Below are 20,856 nucleotides of genomic sequence, written 5' to 3' on the forward strand. Positions count from 1 at the left end.
CCCACGGGAACCATATGGTTTGTGCACTAATTTGATTGTTTGGTTCACTAAGCGCACCCCGCTCTGGGTTCCCTTAGGGGTTCCTTGTTTGACATCTTTCAAAAAGTATCAAGTTGGTTGTGTAAGAAAACACAAAGTAACAAACAGTCTGTTCAAAATATGTAACAAGTATCACTTCACACTTCCACAGTTCATGACAGATCCTTATTGCGGAACAGGGAGAAAATACCACCCTCCTCTCAATGCCTTAGAGGTTTTCTATATTATCACCTATAAGCAAAACAATGGCTTGTTGTCCTCCTAGAGATCATGCTCACCAGACTGCCAATAGACAACTAGGGGACTCACCAGCTCTGATTTGGTAATGTTACATCAGCTACACGATCTTCCGTTTCATACCCACTATTACCAGCACCGGCTCTCTCAGACCACACCTCCTCTGTGTGTGTTCACCCACCGACTACGTCACTGGCTGGGTAACGCTGCTTCCTTCCAAGACCGGTGTCCCCTAGTGTAATAGTCGTTGCTTATCAATGTTAGCTATTTGTGGTCATCAAGTAATTAGCGTAAATATATATTCATTCTAGCGCACAGAGGGAATAAAGTCTCTGCAAAAAAATAAACACGCTACTCCTGGCTCATAACGTGTTCATCCAGCTCACACCCCACAGCTGATCGCTCACAGGGCTTCATCAGGCATAACAAGTTGATGTCTGTTTCATCCATCTGCCTTCTATTTATACTGCTACGGGTGATTTAACTCACCAAATGCCCTAATAGTCAGTACAGCACATATACATTACATGTTTAATACATCCAAACACAATATCTAACAATTAAATTCTATTATTTACAGGATTAAGAAGTGAGTGTAGTCAGGTCTTAAGTGAATAAATCATCAACATTTAATTAGTTTTTATACATTCAAAATGTTATTCTCCCTGCATTTTAATGTTAAATGATTACTTTCTGTTATCATTTTTAAGCTAAACAACTAACATATTAAAGTTAATAAACATTAATTAAAACCTACTGACCTATATTTTCTCCAAAACGAAGTTTCATAAGGTTCTAAAAGTTATATCTTTTATTCACAGATGATGTCACGTTATCCTGCCCACTATTTTCAGCACTGCGTGTTCAAAATACTTAAACCAGTAACTTTGTGTTTAAAGCGCCATTTTGAAACCTAGGTATTGTAAACGGATTGGTACAGAGCAAAGGATACCCACAGAGTGGGTTTGGAAAACAATTACATTTGCAGACAAGATTTCTGATATACGGTAGAGATATGTTAATGAAATGCTATTGATAAAAAGCGTATTTGGGGTAGTTAGTTAGTAACAGGCAAAGAAAATATTTACTTACAGTGGCCCTTTAACACCTTATCTCTAGCTGGTAGCATTCAGCCTAAGGGTGTATACCTAACTAGGAAAATCAAAACTCTCTATAACAAAAAAAGAGCAAAATTCAGCTCTTTATGTAAATCTTCTGGCTGTAGTGAGTTCATATTATAAATCCATTTACACTCTGATCGCAGGAGTAAATTATCCCAGTTACCCCCTCTCTGAGATATCAATTAGTTCAAGGCCCATAAACCTGAGGTCCTCATCACTGCTATTATGGCATTTAAAAAGGGGCCTGCTACTCCACTATCTTTAATTCTCTCATTTACCATATCCCTTCTGTGTTATTTCATGTGTTCCCTAAATTCCGTGTAGGTTTTATGTACATAAAGGCGCGGGCAAGAAAAGGATGCCATATAGACCACCCCATCACTCCTACAGGTAATATGGCCTTATGGCCTTTAACCCTATGTTGTCGTCCCATAGAGTCAAAGGAAAATCTACCCCTAAGGAGGTGCTTTCACATTTTGCATCTTCCACAAGCATAGCATCCACTATTTTTTGTTGTTGCTTCACCAGCCATCCACTTGTACTCTTAAAATGACTATGGACCAGTTTGTCTTTTAAGGAGGGGACACGCCTGGCTGTCATAAGGGGTTATTCACCCACACGTTTCTTAATTTCATGATCAAGTATATTAGTAATATGATAAAGTAATATTTCCCTGGATGTCTCTTGCGCCTTTTGAAGCCACTTTTAATTACTTTACGTGAATACCCTCTTGATCTAAATCTTACGTTTAAATCATCTGCATAGTTCTTAAAAGTTGTCTCAGTTGAGCAATTCCTTTTTTGTCATAGGAACTGCCCTATTTGTATGGCATTAATTTGGTGTCTAGGATGATGGCTATTTGCCTCTAGTTATGTGTTTGCTGATGTGTCCTTGGGAAATGTTTCAGTGCACAAACTGTCACCTTGTTGAGTAATTTTCAAATCTAAAAATGACAGTGAGTCATAACTCCATTCATAGGTAAATTTAAGGTTCCATTCATTAACATTTAGGTGTTGCATGAATTTGGAGAGGGTATCAGGGGTTCCTTCCCATTACATAGGCACGTCGTCAATAAAACCAGATTGCTATAGACTCCCCAAATTCATCATCTACATTTAAGATAGTTTCAGTCTCAAATCTGCCTAAAAAAAGGCAAGCATAAGTGGGTACACAGCATGCCCCTATTGCAGTACCCAACAGTTGTCTGTAGAACCTAGAGTCAAATTCAAAATAATTCATACTCAACACAAATTTTAATAATTCAAGCACAAAATCAGTATGTTTGTCAAATGTACTCCCCCTTTGAGAAAGGTATTCTTTTATTGCTAGCAACCCTTTGTCATGGGGAATGGACATGTACAGTGCCTCGACGTCCACTGACACCAAAATTGTTTATGGCAATAGAATACCACCATCCAATATTTTCAACGCATCCACCGTATCTTTAACATAAGATGGTAATGATGTTAAATGAGTGTGCAAGCATCAGTCAATATAGTTAGTAACTCATTCTGTAAGACCCCCCATCCCCGACACTATTGGTCTCCCAGGTGGGGGTATCTTATTTTTATGATTTTTTTAGGTCATGTAGAACGTTGGTATCACTGGATATTTCACTGTCATGAATTCCAGTTCTTTTTTTATTTATCAGGTCTTCTTGTAATGCAATTACAAGAATATTAGCCAGTTCATTTTTATACTCTGGGGTAGGGTCTATTCTTAGTCTTTCATATTGGGTATTTTTCAATAGTTGTCGCATGCATTCAATTTTATAATCCTTAACATCCAAGACCACCACATTGCCGCCTTTGTCAGAAGGCTTAATGACAATATCCTTGTCATTAATGAGATCAAAGTGCCGATCTCTGTTCATTTTTCAAATTGTCCCTGTCTTCTCTTATAGCGCCTAGTATTTTCAAGTCTTTTTCTACTATTTTAACAAACGTCATAACACTGGGCACCACTGACATGGCCGGCATATATGATGATCTTGGCCTAAGGTTAATTTGTCCTATCTGACCATTTTCATCTGGACTTGAGGTGCCTTCACTAAGCCACCTAGCAAGATCTGATCATGTATGTCAAGTCTAGTGTCTTGCGGCCTCCCTGCGTTTATTTTTTTGAGAACCACTTTCCTTGCAAATAAATTGAAATTTTGGAGGTGATGAATCCATCAAACTGATTTGTTGGGCAAAACGTTAGCCCCTTGGTTAATACTTCACTATGTGTTTTCGTCAAGATTTTCTTTAACAGATTGATCACCTATATATGTGTTCATTTGTATTAATGTATTTATATGTGTATATATGTATTTATGTAATTACAGACATACACACAAATACATATGTACACATATATAGACATATATATATATAAGTGCATTGGAGCTCTTTGCAGTTAAGTAGTTGAAAGCAGGTAAAAGTGCATTATTTCACATTCCAATATTCTGCAAACTATTTATAAAGAGATATTTATATATATATATATATATATATATATATCCTATATTATAAAAGACAAGAGTTTGTCTGAAGCCGTCATGCGCAGTTCAGACAAACTCTTGCCGCGAGGACCCGGCAGCAGCTCAGCTGTGAGAGGCGCGCGAGGACCCGGCAGCAGCTCAGCTGTGAGAGGCGCGCGAGGACCCGGCAGCAGCTCAGCTGTGAGAGGCGCGAGAGGACCCGGCAGCAGCTCAGCTGTGAGAGGCGCGCGGAGTGAGAGAGAGAGAGAGAGAGAGAGAGAGAGAGAGAGAGAGAGAGAGAGAGAGAGAGAGAGAATGGGAGAGAGAGAGAGAGAATGGGAGAGAGAGAATGGGAGAGAGAGAGAGAGAGAATGGGAGAGAGAATGGGAGAGAGAATGGGAGAGAGAATGGGAGAGAGAATGGGAGAGAGAATGGGAGAGAGAATGGGAGAGAGGGAGAGAGAATGGGAGAGAGGGAGAGAGAATGAGAGAGAGAGAATGGGAGAGAGAGAATGGGAGAGAGAGAATGGGAGAGAGAGAATGGGAGAGAGAGAATGGGAGAGAGAGAGAGAATGGGAGAGAGAGAGAGAATGGGAGAGAGAGAGAGAATGGGAGAGAGAGAGAGGGAGAGAGAGAGAGAGAATGGGAGAGAGAGAATGGGAGAGAGAGAGAGAGGGAGAGAGAGAATGGGAGAGAGAGAATGGGAGAGAGAGAGAGAATGGGAGAGAGAGAGAGAGAGAATGGGAGAGAGAGAGAGAATGGGAGAGAGAGAGAGGGAGAGAGAGAGAGGGAGAGAGAGAGAGAGAGAGAATGGGAGAGAGAGAATGGGAGAGAGAGAGAGAGGGAGAGAGAGAATGGGAGAGAGAGAATGGGAGAGAGGGAGAGAGAATGGGAGAGAGAGAATGAGAGAGAGAGAATGAGAGAGAATGGGAGAGAGAGAATGGGAGAGAGAATGGGAATGGGAGAGAGAATGGGAGAGAGGGAGAGAGAATGAGAGAGAGAGAATGGGAGAGAGAGAATGGGAGAGAGAGAATGGGAGAGAGAGAATGGGAGAGAGAGAATGGGAGAGAGAGAATGGGAGAGAGAGAATGGGAGAGAGAGAATGGGAGAGAGAGAGAGAATGGGAGAGAGAGAGAGAGAATGGGAGAGAGAGAGAGAATGGGAGAGAGAGAGAGGGAGAGAGAGAGAGAGAGAGAGAGAGAGAGAATGGGAGAGAGAGAATGGGAGAGAGAGAGAGAGGGAGAGAGAGAATGGGAGAGAGAGAATGGGAGAGAGAGAATGGGAGAGAGAGAGAGAATGGGAGAGAGAGAGAGAGAGAATGGGAGAGAGAGAGAGAATGGGAGAGAGAGAGAGGGAGAGAGAGAGAGAGAGAGAATGGGAGAGAGAGAATGGGAGAGAGAGAGAGAGGGAGAGAGAGAATGGGAGAGAGAGAATGGGAGAGAGAGAATGGGAGAGAGGGAGAGAGAATGGGAGAGAGAGAATGAGAGAGAATGGGAGAGAGAGAATGGGAGAGAGAATGGGAATGGGAGAGAGAATGGGAATAATAATGGGAATAACACGGCCCGTGTCAACGGGCTTTAGGACTAGTATATATATAAAGCATTACTGGGCTAAAAGAAGCTGCACCCAGGTGGTAAATCGCCATAGAACAGGCTAACAATAGTATTGAGCCAGTTGTTCGTTCCTGTGAGTGTGCTTCTCTCTGTGTGTATTTAGTCTCCCTATGGGAAAAAGGGGAAACCAGACGTGGGCTCCTTGCTCAGTGTGCTTAGAGGAATATGGCTACATCTCACTGACGAGGCCCAATGAAGGCCGAAACGATCGTCTGGGGTTGCTGTGTTCCTTGTTCAGCGAGGAATTGCCTGGTATTTCGGCGCTGGACTGACCGTAATAGGCGGGATCAGACTGATAAACTACAGGAAAGTTCTTTTCTGTGAAAAGCATTACTGGGCTAAAAGAAGCTGCACCCAGGTGGTAAATCGCCATAGAACAGGCTAACAATAGTATTGAACCAGTTGTTCGTTCCTGTGAGTGTGCTTCTCTCTGTGTGTGTGTATATATATATATATATTACACACACATACACACATATACCTCTATATAGTCATCTATATATATCGTATACATATATATAGATATATATATATATATATATATATATATATATATATATATATATATAGTACCAAATACCATTAGATATATGGGGAAATATTTATTTATATAAATAGAACATATTTTTCTATGGGAAGAACATTGGAATGTGAATTATTCATATTTTTAAATGGGATTAGTGAACTTGAAAATATGGGATTTTGTTTGCGTGAGAGTAGGGTTCCCCCCCCCCCCCCCACACTTCTTTTGCTCCATTGACTCCTATGGAGGAATAGGTTATCGCACGTGCAATAATTTAAGTTTGGCAATTTACGAACGTCGGGTTAGTGATCGAGAAATACTTTCAACTTGAAATACGAGCGCAGCCTGACGCACGCAAAAAAATATTCCTTCTAGCACAGTTAATGTTCAAGCGGGAATATTAAATAGTGCTCCTCTTGTAATCTGGCCCCTATACATTAAAAAACATAATTTATGCTTACCTGATAAATTTATTTCTCTTGTAGTGTATCCAGTCCACGGATCATCCATTACTTATGGAATATATTCTCCTTCCCAACAGGAAGCTGCAAGAGTCCACCCACAGCAAAGCTGCTATATAGCTCCTCCCCTAACTGCCATATTCAGTCATTCGACCGAAAACATGCAGAGAAAGGAAAAACCATAGGGTGCAGTGGTGACTAGTTCAAATGAAAAAATTACCTGCCTTAAAGTGACAGGGCGGGCCGTGGACTGGATACACTACAAGAGAAATAAATTTATCAGGTAAGCATAAATTATGTTTTCTCTTGTTAAGTGTATCCAGTCCACGGATCATCCATTACTTATGGAATACCAATACCAAAGCTAAAGTACACGGATGATGGGAGGGACAAGGCAGGTACTTAAACGGAAGTTACCACTGCCTGTAAAAAACCCTTTCTCCCAAAAATAGCCTCCGAAGAAGCAAGGTATCAAATTTGTTAAATTTGAAAAGTATGAAGCGCAGACCAAGACTCCGTCTTGTAAATCTGTTCAACAGAAGCCACATTTAAAAAAGGCCCAAGTGAAAACCACAGCTCTAGTAGAATGAGCTGTAATCCCTTCAGGAGGCTGCTGTCCAGCAGTCTCATAAGCTAAATGAATTATGCTTTTTAACCAAAAAGACAGAGAGGCTGCTAAAGTCTTTTGACCTCTCCTCTGTCCAGAATAGACAACAAACAAGGTGAACGTTTGATGAAAACTGTAGTAGCTTGTAAGTAAAACTTTAAAGCACAAACCACGTCCAATATTGTGTAATAGACGTTCCTTCTTTGAGGAAGGATTAGGATACAAGCATGGAACAACTATCTCTTGAGTGATGTACTTGTTAGATACCACCTTAGGAAAAAACCCAGGTTGGTACGCAGGACTACCTTATCCGTACGATGGACCAGATAAGGAGAATCACATTGTAACACAGATAACTTGGAGACTCTACGAGTCGAGGAATTAGCTACCCAAAAGGAACTTTCCAAGATAAAGATTGATATCTATGGAACAAAAAAGGTTCAAACGGAACTTCTTGAAGAACCTTAAGAATCAGGTTTAAGCTCCATGGCGGAGCAACAGTTTTAAACACAGGCTTGGATCTAACCAAAGCCTGACCAAATGCCTGAACGTCTAGAATACCTGCCAGACGCTTGTGCAAAAAAATAGACAGAGTAAAAATCCGTCCCCTTTTAAGGAATTAGCTGACAACCCTTTTCTCAAAAACATCTTGGAGAAAAGATAATATCCTGGAAATCCAGACTTTACTCCATGAGTAACCCTTGGATTCATAACAATCAGATATTTACACCATATCTATGTTCAATTTTCCTAGAGACAGGCTTTCATGTCTGTATTAAGGTATCAATGACTGACTCGGAGAAGCCATGCTTTGATAACATCAAGCGTTCAGTCTCCAGGCAGTCCATCTCAGATTGATTCTATTTAGATGGTTGAAAGGACCCTGAGGTAGAGGGACCTGTCTCAGAAGCAGAGACCGTGATGGAAAGGATGACATGTCCACCAGATCTGCATACCAGGTCCTGCGTGGCTACGCAGGCGCTGTCAAAAACACCAAAGCCCTCTCCTGCTTGGTCTTGACCTCCGGAGGAAATCCCACTCCCCCGGAAGAAAAGTCTGACGACTTAGAAAATCCACCTCCCAGTTCTCAACACCTGGGATATGGATAGCTGATAGACAAGAGTGAGTCTCTGTCCAGTGAATTATTGTAAGACTTCTAACATCGCTAGGGAACTTCTGTTCCCCCTTGATGGCTGATGTAAGCCACAGTCGTGCATATTGTCCGACTGAGTATGATGTACCTCAGAGTTGCTAACTGAGGCCAAGTCTGAAGAGCATGGAATATCACTCCCAGTTCCAGAATATTTATTAGAAGGAGGGTCTCCTCCTAAGTCCACTATCCCTGAGCCTTCAGGGAGTTCCAGACTGCATCCCAACCTAAAAGGCTGGCATCTATTGTAACAATTGTCCCATCTGACCTGCGGAAGGTCATACCCTTGGACAGATGGACCCGACATAGTCACCAGAGAAGAGAATCTCTGGTCTCTTGGTCCAGGTTTAACAGGGGGACAAATCTGTGTAATCCCCGTTCCTCTGACTGAGCATGCATAGTTGCAGCGGTCTGAAATGTAGACGTGCAAACGGTACTATGTCCCTTGCCGCTACCATTAAGCTGATTTCATTCATGTACTGAGCCACCGAAGGGCGCGGATGGGATGAAAAAACACGGCAGAAATTTAGAAACTTTGACAACCTGGACTCCGTCAGGTAAATTTTCATTTCTACAGAATCTATCAGAGTCCCTAGGAGGGAAACCCTTGAGATTGGGGATAGAGAACTCTTTCCTTGTTCACTTTCCACCCATGTGATCTCAGAAATGCCAGTACTACGTCCGTATGAGACTGGGCAATTTGGATGTTTGACGCCTGTATCAGGATGTCGTCTAAATAAGGGGCCACTTCTATGCCCCGCGGTCTAAGGACCACCAAAGCGACCCCAGAACCTCCATAAAGATTCTTGGGGCTGTAGATATCCCAAAGGAAAGAGCTACAAACTGGTAATGCCTGTCTAGAAAGGCAAACCTGAAAAACGATGGTGATCTTTATGCATCACAATGTGAGGATAAGCATCCTTCAAATCCATTGTAGTCCTCTATTGACTCTCCTGGATCATAGTTAAGATGGTACGAATAGTTTCCATCTTAAATGACGGAATTCAGAGGAATTTGTTTAAGATCTTTAGATCCAAAATAGGTCTGAAGGTTCCCTCTCCTTGGGAACCACAAACAGATTTGAGTAAAAACTCTGTCCCTGTTCCTCTCTTGGAACTGGATGGATCTCGTACACAATGTAAGAATGCCTCCTTCTTTATCTGGTTTGCAGATAATTGTGAAAGGCGAAATCTCCCCTTTTTTTGGGGGGGAATCTTTGAAATCCAGAAGATATCTCTGGGATATAAATTCCAATGCCTAGGGATCCTGGGCATCTCTTGCCCACGCCTGGGCGAAGAATGAAAGTCTGGCCCCTATAGGATCCGTTACCGGATAGGGGTCCGTTCCTTCATGCTGCCTTAGAGGCAGCAGCAGGCTCCTTGGCCTGCTTATCTTTGTTCCAGGTCCGATTGTCTCCAGACCGCCTTGGACTGAGCAAAAATTCCCTCTTGTTTTGCCTTAGAGGAAGAGGATGCCACACCTGCCCTGAAGTTTTTAAAAGGTACGAAAATTAGACTTTTTTTTTTTTTTGCCCTTGATTTAGACCTATCCTGAGGAAGGCATGACCTTTTCCTCCAGTGATATAAGCAATAATCTCCTTCAAACCAGGCCCGAATAGGGTCTGCCCCTTGAAGGGAAGTTAAGTAGCTTATTTATTAAAGTCACGACAGCTGACCATGATATAAGCCATAGCGCTCTGCGCGCCAGTATAGTAAAAAACAGAATTCTTAGCCGTTAGTCTAGTCAAATGAACAAGGCATCAGAAAACAAAGGAATTGGCTAGCATAAGCTTGTCAAATATATTCATCCAATGGAGTCGCTTAACTGTAAAGCCTCATCAAGAGACTCAACCCAGAACGCCGCAGCAGCAGTGACAGAAGCAATGTATGCAAGGGGCTGCAGGATAAAACCCTGTTGAATAGACATTTTTTATCCATTGGATCTAAAAAGCACAACTGTCCTCGTCAGAGGTAGTGGTACGCTTAGCTAGAGTAGAAACTCTTCTCTCCACCTTAGGAACTGTCTGCCAGAAGTCCCGTGTGGTGGTAACTATTAGAAAACATTCTTCTAAAAAATAGGAGGGGAAGAGAACGGCACACCTGGTCTATCCCATTCCTTATTAAAAAATTTTTAGTAAACCTCTTTAGGTATTGGAAAAACATCAGTACACACCGGCACTGCATATTATTTATCCAGTCTACACAATTTCTCTGGCCCTGCGATTGTACACATTCATTCAGAGCAGCCAAAGCCTCCCTGAGCAACAAGTGGAGGTTCTCAAGCATAAATTTTAAATGTAGAAATATCAGAATCAGGTTAAATCATCTTCCCTGAGTCAAAAAAAAATCACCCACAGACTAAGCATATTGTGAGGTAGTATCATACATGGTTCTTAAAGCGTCTGTATGCTCTGTATCTACCCCCAGAGCTAACTGCTTTCCTTTAATTTCAGGTAGTCTGACTAATACTGCTGCCAGAATATTATTCACCACCTTTGCCATGTCTTGTAAAATAAACGCTATGGGCGCCCTTGATGTACTTGGCGCCATTTGAGCGTGAGTCCCTGAAGCGGGAGTCGAAGGGTCTGACACGTGGGGAGAGTTAGTCGGCATAACTTTCCCCTCGACAGAATCCCCTGGTAAAAGAAACGCTATGGGTGCCCTTGATGTACTTGGCGCCATTTGAGCGTGAGTCCCTAAAGCGGGAGTCAAAAGGTCTGACACGTGGGGAGAGTTAGTCGGCATAACTACCCCCACGACAGAATCCTCTGGTGATAATGTTTTTAAAGACAAAAAATGATCTTTATTGTTTAACATGAAATCAGTACATCTGGTACACATTCTAAGATGGGGTTCCACCATGGCTTTAAAACATAATGAACACAGAGCTTCCTCTATGTCAGACATGTTAGAACAGACTAATAATGAGACTAGTAAGCTTGGAAAACACTTTAAATCAAGTTAACAAGCAAATATATAAAACGTTACTGTGCCTTTAAGAGAAACAAATTTTGTCAAAATTTGAAAAACAGTGAAAAAAAGGCAGTAAAACAAACAATTTTTTTACAGTACATGTAATAAGGTAACAGAGCATTGCACCCACTTGCAAATGGATGATTAACCCCTTAATGCAAAAAACAGATAAAAAAAAAAAAACGACAGACGTTTTTAAAAACAGACACAACAAACTGCCACAGCCAACAGTGGGAAGCTTCAGTTAACTGTTTCTATGCAAAATTTAAGCCAGCCATGTGGAAAAAACTTAGGCCCCAATAAGTTTTATCACCAAACATATGTTAAAAAACGATTAAACATGCCAGCAAACGTTTTAAAACACATTTTTACAAGAGTATGTATCTCTATTAATAAGCCTGATACCAGTCGCTTTTACTGCATTTAAGGCTATACCAACATTACAGTGTTATCACCAATGTATGTTAAAAAACGATTAAACATGCCAGCAAACGTTTTAAAACACATTTTTATAAGAGTATGTATCTCTATTAATAAGCCTGATACCAGTCGCTATCGCTGCATTTAAGGCTTTACTTACATTACTTCGGTATCAGCAGTATTTTCTTAGTCAATTCCATTCCTAGAAAAATATTTTACTGCACATACCTTATCTGCAGGAAAACCTGCACGCCATTCCCCCTCTGAAGTACCTCACTCCTCAGAATGTGTGAGAACAGCAAATGGATCTTAGTTACATCTGCTAAGATCATAGAAAAACGCAGGCAGATTCTTCTTCCAAATACTGCCTGAGATAAACAGCACACTCCGGTGCCATTTAAAAATAACAAACTTTTGATTGAAGAATAAACTAAGTAGAAAGCACCACAGACTCTCACGACCTCCTATCTATGTTGAGGCTTGCAAGAGAATGACTGAATATGGCAGTTAGGGGAGGAGCTATATAGCAGCTTTGCTGTGGGTGGACTCTTGCAGCTTCCTGTTGGGAAGGAGAATATATTCCATAAGTAATGGATGATCCGTGGACTGGATACACTTAACAAGAGAAAGCTATTTTAATGAATGTGTTGCACCCCTCTCTGGTATCAGTAAGGTTAATCCTAGCTGTAACCCCCAGTAATCCTCAAAGCTTAAAAAAGAAAGTAAACACCTTGAGATTTTATATATTAAAATGTTTAGTTATGTGTAATGAAACCGCTTTGCAATATATTTCCATAAATAATTTTGCCCCTTCTCACGAAATTTAGCTCTGCAAATTGAGCAATTTCTAATACTCAAAATTTTAAATGCACCCTGCTAACTTCTCAAGGGGAACTCTGCTATATATCTGTCCCTAATTGGCTGTATCCAGTGGTGTATTTAGGTTTTTTGCTGCTCTAGGCACTAACGATTCTGCTGCCATTTTTTGGTCAAGGAATAATGTTAATTTTTTATGGCATTTCCAAAATAAATGTACATGCACACACAGTTATTCACATACACATGTGTGTTCACACACATACATATACACACACAGAGACTCACAGACACACAAACACACATCTATTGTAAAACACAAAACAAACACAGATTTCTTGAAACAATACTTCCTCATATACAAGTGCTGAGGCCAACAGAACTAAAGGCAATAGCTAGCTTAATATAAGAAAGGTTCAGATCTACCTCTAAACCGTAAGCTCCATGGGCAGTCTCTTATTATACCCCCTAGATTGTGAGCTCTTTGAGCAAAATCTCCCTTATATACCTGTATAATACTTCTAAAATAACTCTAAGTTTCTTACAAGTATAGCCACAAAAAGTGCTGCCTCCTCCAAAAAAATACACCCCTGGCGGTATCAGATAAAAACCACTAAACAATGCACTATACAACATTATAACCGGAGCTAACCTGGTTGTCTGTGGACTAAAACACAGATTGGCTTCTCCAAATAAGGCAAATGGTGAGTGGAGTTTGGCTATTGAAAAATAACTGCTGTAAAGGGACACTGAACCCAAATGTTTTCTTGTGTGATTCAGATAGAGCATGACATTTTAAACAACTTTCTAATTTACTTCAATTATCAATTTTTCTTCGTTCTCTTGCTTTCTTTATTTGAAAAAGAAGGCATCTAAGCTATTCTTTTGGTTCAGAACCATGGAAAGCACTTGTTTATTGGTAGGTGAATTTACCCACCAATCAGCAAGAACAACACAGTATGTTCACCAAAAATGTACAGGCATCTAAACTTGCATTTCAAATAAAGATACCAAGAGAATGAAAAGAATTTGATAATAGGAGTAAATTAGAAAGTTGCTTAAAATTGCATGCTCGATCTGAACCACGATAGAAAAAAAATTGGTTTCAGTGTCCCTTTAAGTTATTCTATAGCAACGCAACAGAAAATGTCTTGTAATTACAAGGTGTTTACTGTCCCTTTAAAGGGACATAAAACCCATTTTTGTTCATGATTCATATAGAGCATACAATTTTAAACAACATTCGAATTTACTTCTATTACCATATGTTCTTTGTTTTCTTGGTATCCTTTGTTGAAAAGCATGAAGGTAAGCTCAGGATTGTGTCTGCAGCACTTCAGCCATTTTATAAGAACATTAGCAAGAGAATTATATGGCAGCACTTTTTCCTGCCCTGTAGTGCACACTACCTATGTAGATAACTCTTCAACAAAGAATAATATGAGAAAGATGCAAGTTTGATAATAGCAGTAAATTGAAAACACTCACTGTATGCTCTGTCTGAGTTATGAAATAATAATTTTGGGTTACAAGTATCCATTTAAAACTAGCACTGGTCTTAAAGGGACAATAAAAGTATATTTTAAACAACTTTCCAATTTACATGTTATCAAATTGGCTTTGTTCGCGTGGTAAAACTAGGTAGGCTCATAAGAGCTTAGGACTGTGCATGTGTCTGTATTACTCTGTTTTGCAACATTACTTGTAGCCTGGTTATACAATGTTGCAAAACACTGCTGCCATAGAGTATTAAAGACACGTGCACACTCCTGAGCTCTTATGAGCCTACCTAGTTTTACTTTTCAATAATAGATACGAATAGAACAAAGCAAATTTGATATCAGAAGTAAATTGGAAAGTTGTTAAAAATAGCATGCTCTAAGAATTGTGAAAGTTGAATTTTGACTTTACTGTCCCTTTAAACCTTACACCAACATCAGCACCTGTGACATTCTGGACCTAAGATTATGGTCAGTGATTCTGCAGTTACAACAGTGCGGTCAGATACACAATTCTTACAGCTTACTGTTTTTTGACAAGCAGAGAACAAGTACCAAAAAGCTCTAAATGTTTTAATGTATATAATACAAATAAAAAACTGAACCAACCTTGGCTGTTGTGCACTCAACCATTTGGGCTTCATCCAAGCAAATTCTCCACCACTCAACAGCAACCAGGGGGCTTGGTATAGCCATATATCGCTTTTGGTTACGAAATCTGCGTCCATCTTCGCTGTTACTGTGGGGAATATCTACGTAATTAAGCTCCGTCCTCAAAACATCATATGTGGTTATGACTATGTCTTGCTCCGCTAACATCTGAGGCTGCAGGAAGCCATGCTTTTTCACACCTTGATAAACCTGTATAAATGGAATAAAGACGTCTCTAAGTACAAAGGGTAGCAGATAGGTAATGTGGTTTAAAGGGACATGGAAACCAAAATGTCCCTTTCATAATTCAGATACATCATACAATTTTAAACAACTATCCAATTTACTTCTATTATCAAATTTTCTTAATTCTCAGTATCCTTTGTTGAAGGAGCAGCAGTGCAATACTGGGAGCTAGCTAAACACCAACTGGTGAGCCAATGACAAGAGGCATTTATGTGCAGCTCCCAATCAGCAGCTCCCAGTGCTGTACTATTGCACTTGAGCCTACCTAGGTATTTTTTTCAACAAGCGATACCAGGATAACAAAGCAAATTAAATAATACATTTAAAAAGTTGCTTAACCCCTTAATGACCAAGGATATGCCAGGCACGTCTTACAAAAACCTGTAGTTAATGACCAAGGACATGACTGGCACATCCTCAGGGGTTTCAAGCACTGGAAGCGATCGTGATCCCTTCCAGACGCTTTCAGGGTATTGCAGTAATGCCTCAATATTGAGGCATCCTGCAATACCATTTTTTAAGCAATCAATGCAGAGACAGTCACTCTGTGGCCCACTCTGCATAGGCCAGTCATGGTGCCAATTGTTGGTGGCGTGGGAGGGAGGCGGGTGGGCAGCCCATCGCTGGTGGAGTTCTGGTTAGCAGGGATGATGGGTCCGGGAGAGCGCGTGAGGGGAGGGAGTGCACGGGGCCGCTACACTACGGAAAATAATAAGTGTAAGGGAATGAGGGAGAGGGGGGGATAAGTGTTGGGAAATAGGGTATTAAGGGGGGGCTAAACTACAGAAAAATGATTTTTTAATTTTTTTATTTTTAAAAAAAAGCCAATTTTTTAGCAAACTGGGTACTGGCAGACAACTGCCAGAACCCAAGATGGAGGCAAATAGGTTGAGGGGGGAGGGGATCAGGGAGGTTGGGGGCTAAGGTGGGATCCAACACTGCAGAATATAAATATATAAAAAAATAAATATATAAATTATATTGAAAAAAATAATCCTTTTATTTTAGTACTGGCAGACCAGTACTTAAGATGGCATTGACAATTGTGAGGTGGGGGAGGGAAGAGAGCTGTTTGAGAGGGGTCAGGTGGGAGGCTGATCCCTACACTAAAGCTAAAATTACCCTACAAGCTACCTAATTAACTGCTTCACTGCTGGGCATAATACACATGTGGTGCGCAGCGGCATTTAGCGGCCTTCTAATTACCAAAAAGCAATGCCAAAGACATATATGTCTGCTATTTCTGAACAAAGGGGATCCCAGAGAAGCATTTACAACCATTTGTGCTATAATCGCATAAGATGTTTGTAAATAATTTCAGTGAGAAACCTAAAGTTAGTGAAAAAGTGAACAATTCTTTTTATTTGATCGCATTTAGCGGTGAAATGGTAGCATGAAATATACCAAAATGGGCCTAGATCAATACTTTAGGTTGTCTACTAAAAAAAAATTATACATGTGAAGGGTCATTTAGGAATTCCTGACAGATATCAGTGTTACAATGTATATTTTACTGGTGAAAAGGGATATGCCTTTAATAAAACAAAAAACATTTTTATTTAGAACAGGTTTATCCAACTTTCAGAAAAATGTAATATATTTTAAGATATCCTACACTTTACATTCAACAATGAAAGATTATAAAAAGGGCACATCAATTAAAAGCACTTTTCCAATATACTTTAATTTGCAAAATTGCTTCCTTTTAAATGTATCATTACTTTAATGATAACAAGAGCCACTGCTGATACGCAGTAAGCACAATGTACAAGCAGCCTGCATTTGAGCTAGGCAGGAACCAGAAAGCTGAAGGCAGAACTTGGTAATACTCAAAGTCACGAATCATCTGGGTCAGAAACTTGTGAACTGAAGATGGGATTAGATTAGCCAAATCATTCAGGTAACAGATTGCAAAAGCAATTTCCTATGGGATGTAATGTGCAATATACAGGCCACTCCACCTATAAATATTACACTAGGCTCTCACGTGAGAGGCAGAGAAAACTCATGTCAGCTTCAAATTGGCTGTGTAATACTCCAGTGAAGCATACAGCCGTGCACAGCGAAGAGAACCCCCGGGATTAGACTTGGAGAATCATCTGGTGAGATTAACACAAGAGCCAAACTGGTGCAATATTACAAAAACATATTCATACAGAGTTTTCATATAGTCTAAGACTCTTATATATGGGTATAAACTATTTTATTTTGAAATAATATCTTTACAAACTTATTTTCCGTCTTATAATGTACTACAATATTATTTTGTTGCCTTTACCTTGTTAGTTATTTTTGTTTATCAAAAATCTTTCTTAATCGTATGTAAAGACACATACATATTACATATATATATAAATAGTTTTATTTTGTTGATTATTTTTCTGCACCCTGGTATATTTCATAGTTTTATATATATATATGTATGTGCGTCTATACATATGATCAAGGATGATAGTTGAAGCATATTAAAATGGACTATGGGGCCGATTTATCATTGTGCGAGCGGACATGATCCGCTGTAGCGTATCATGTCCGCCGCACATCGATAAATGCTGACAGTATACACTGTCGGCATTTATCATTGCACAAGTATTTTCTCGTGAACTGCTTGTGCAATACCGCCCCCTGCACATTCGCTGCCGCTAGCAGGGGATGTCAATCATCCCGATCGTATCCGATTGGTACGATTGCTGTCCGCCACTTCAGAGGTGGCAGACGAGTTAAGGAACAGCGGCTGTTTATTGGTGGCTCCACATATATGCCTCTTGTCATTGAATCACCTGATGAGTTAAACTAGCTCCCAGTAGTGCGATGCTGCTCCTTCAACAAAAGATATCAGGAGAATTAAGCAAATTTCATAATAGAAGTAAATTGAAAAGTTGTTTAATCCCTTAACAACCAACAAACTCTGTATGGTGCGCGGTCGTTAAGGAGTTTACAAGCGCAGCTTTGCCGACGGCAACGAACCTGCACTAGTACGGCATGCCTCCCTTCCGGAGACAAGTAGATAAAGCCGACATTGGCAAGATCTGTATTATACACAAGGCCTGATAAGAGGGCATGTATACGTCAACCGTCATTAAGGAGTTAAATTATATGCTAAGTCTGAATTATTAAAAAACATTTTGCATTTTAAAGGGACATGAAACCCAAACATTTTCTTTCATGATTTAGGTAGAACATACAATTTTTAACAACTTTCTAATTTACTTCTATTATCTAATTTGTTTCATACGCTTGGTATAAATTGTTGAAGGAGCAGCAATGAACTACTGGTTGCTGACTGAACACATGGGTGAGCCAATGACAATATGTGTATATATATATATGCAGCCACCAATCAGCAGCTAGAACCTAGGTTCTTTGCTGCTCCTGAACTTACATAGATAAACCTTTCAGCAAAGGATAACAAGAGAATGAATCAAATTAAATAAAAGAAGTACATTGGATAGTTGTTAACAATTGTATTCTCTATCTAAATCATGAAAGAAAAAATGTGGGTTTCATGTCCCTTTAAGGAAAATTGTGCTTTAATTGGGACCAAATGTGAAAAAATCAAACCACCTGAATAAGATAGTTAGCTGTATTCAAGCAGACATATACATTAAATCCTTGCCTATTTGCCAGTCTCAAAGAAGAATTCTTCACCACTACTATAATACATTATACACGTAATAGAATTAGCAATTCATACAGCTATTTTAGTTAGGGTTATAATAATAATAAATGTGGGCCTGCTAGTATGTTCACATACATTATTAAATATTTTGACAGATGTTACTGACACACGTGAATTAACACAAGAACCACATTACAAGAATTGGTTATCCTTATAATATTGTATAAATTTGTCAGGGCACGCTTGGAGAAATCTCAAAACTTTTCATATCTTTAAAGGGACATTTAAATGCAAAAAAGGCTACACATTTAAGGGGCATGACATCCAAAATGGTGTCTTTAATGATTCAGGTAGAGCATAACATTTTTAAGAATTGTTCAATTTATTTCTATTATCAAATGTGCTTCATTTTCTTGATATATTTTGTTGAACGAGCAGCAATGTACTACTGGGAATTAGCTTAACACATCTGGTGAGCCAATGACAAGAAACATATGTGCAAGCACCAATCAGCAGCTAGAGCCCAGTAGTGCATTGCTGCTTTAGAGCCTACCTAGGTATGCTTTTCAACAAAGGGTGCCAAGAGAACAAAGAAAATTAAATAACAGAAGTAAATTGTAAAGTTGTTTAAAACTCTTTCTGACTCATGAAAGAAAAATGTTGGGTTTCATGTCCCTTTAAAGCTTTGATTCAGCTGATTCACCGATTCGATCACCCACAGTTCCCTGCTCAGGAGCTGTAAAACTTGAAGTGTGGAACTTTACCTATGTTTTTAACCCCCTTGTGGAGGTTAAACACATAGGACTAGATTATAAAATGCAATATCCATAGCACTACTATAAAGTTTGCATTGTTGTGCTGCCTATAGAAGTCAGCAGTTTATATTTATTGTGCATGCTACAGTGATATATTGTGGATGCTGAAAGCCTAGCAAAATATTTTTTTTAAATACAGGTGGCCCTCGGTTTACAACGGTTCAATTTGCACCGTTTCAAAATAACAACCTTTTTTTCAGTCATGTGACTGCTATTGAAAAGCATTGAGAAGCAGTGTATTGATTAAAAAAGCCAGTAGGTGGAGCTGTCCGCTTGTTTTGCATCAAAGATATGCAAGCAAAGCAAGCTGAAATTAATCAGTTTAACCAGACCTGAGCCATCAAGCAGAATTCAAAGGAACAAGCTCTTCCTGTCTATAAATCAGTCCAGATTGGAATGCATAGAAAGAACGGTTTGCAGAAAAATGCAAGTAAAGTCTGTGTTGTGTGATTATTTTATTAGGTTTATAATGCCGTTTAGCAAATGTTTTTGTTCATTTAACTTAGTTTAATTATATATTCTGTGATGTGTGATTATTTTATTAGGTTCATAATGCTGTTTAGCATTTAAAGTCTTCATTTCAAAGCTTTAAAAATAATGTATTAGGTGTTACTCATAACAATTTTGAGAGGGGCCGGGAACCTAACTCCCTCACTTCCCATTGACTTACATTATAAACTGGGTTTCAATTTGCAACGGTTTCGATTTACAACCATTCCTTCTGGAACCTAACCCCGGCGTAAACTGAGGGCTACCTGTAGTTGATTTCTATTACGGTGTGTGCTAAAATTATTCCTGTTGGTTAATGCAGATGCCACTCAGGTAGTTGAGTATTTAATTTATTTCTTTGCTATATGCCCTTCTCATACAACTTATCCCTTTATGACCCATTTCCCAGTTTTGCATAACCAACACGGTTATATTAATATACTTTCTCTTGTTAAGTGTAGTCAGTCCACGGGTCATCCATTACTTATGGGATTATATCTCTTCCCCAACAGGAAGTTGCAAGAGGATCACCCAAGCAGAGCTGCTATATAGCTCCTCCCCTCACATGTCATATCCAGTCATTCTCTTGCAAGCTAACTAAAGATAGGTCGTTGTGAGAGGTCTGTGGTGTTTTTAAACTTAGTTTATTTCTTCAATCAAAAGTTTGTTATTTTAAATGGCACCGGAGTGTGCTGTTTGTTTCTCAGGCAGCATTAGAAGAAGAATCTGCCTGCGTTTTCTATGATCTTAGCAGACGTAACTAAGATCCACTGGCTGTTCTCGCACATTCTGAGGAGTGAGGTAACTTCAGAAAAGGGGAATAGCATGCAGGGCCCCCCTGCAAACGAGGTATGTGCAGTAAATTATTTTTCTAAGCAATGGAATTGACTGAGAAATTACTGCTGATACCAATGTAATGTAAGTTCAGCCTTAAATGCAGTGGTAGCGACTGGTATTAGGCTGAGGAGTGTGTGTACACTGAAGTATTTTTCTAGGGAATGGAATTTGACTCAGAAAATACTGTTAATACTGAAGTAATGTGTGAGCCTTAACTGCAGTAAAAGCGACTGGTAGCAGGCTTATTAATAACACTTCATAACTTTTAAAAAGTATGTTCA

At 39.7% G+C, this 20,856-nt stretch overlaps 1 protein-coding gene across 1 annotated transcript in view; it reads right to left on the reverse strand.

Moving 5' to 3' along the window:
- The window catches only part of SHPRH (SNF2 histone linker PHD RING helicase), a 307,366-nt gene that overhangs the window by 195,405 nt on the left and 91,105 nt on the right, over window positions 1-20,856 (reverse strand). Inside the window, exon 10 of the mRNA XM_053712489.1 lies at window positions 14,528-14,779. Within this exon, the coding sequence (XP_053568464.1) occupies window positions 14,528-14,779 (252 nt within the window). The remainder of the gene's footprint in view (window positions 1-14,527; window positions 14,780-20,856) is intronic.

Source organism: Bombina bombina, chromosome 4 (genome assembly GCF_027579735.1).
Source record: "Bombina bombina isolate aBomBom1 chromosome 4, aBomBom1.pri, whole genome shotgun sequence".
Classification (NCBI taxonomy): domain Eukaryota; kingdom Metazoa; phylum Chordata; class Amphibia; order Anura; family Bombinatoridae; genus Bombina; species Bombina bombina.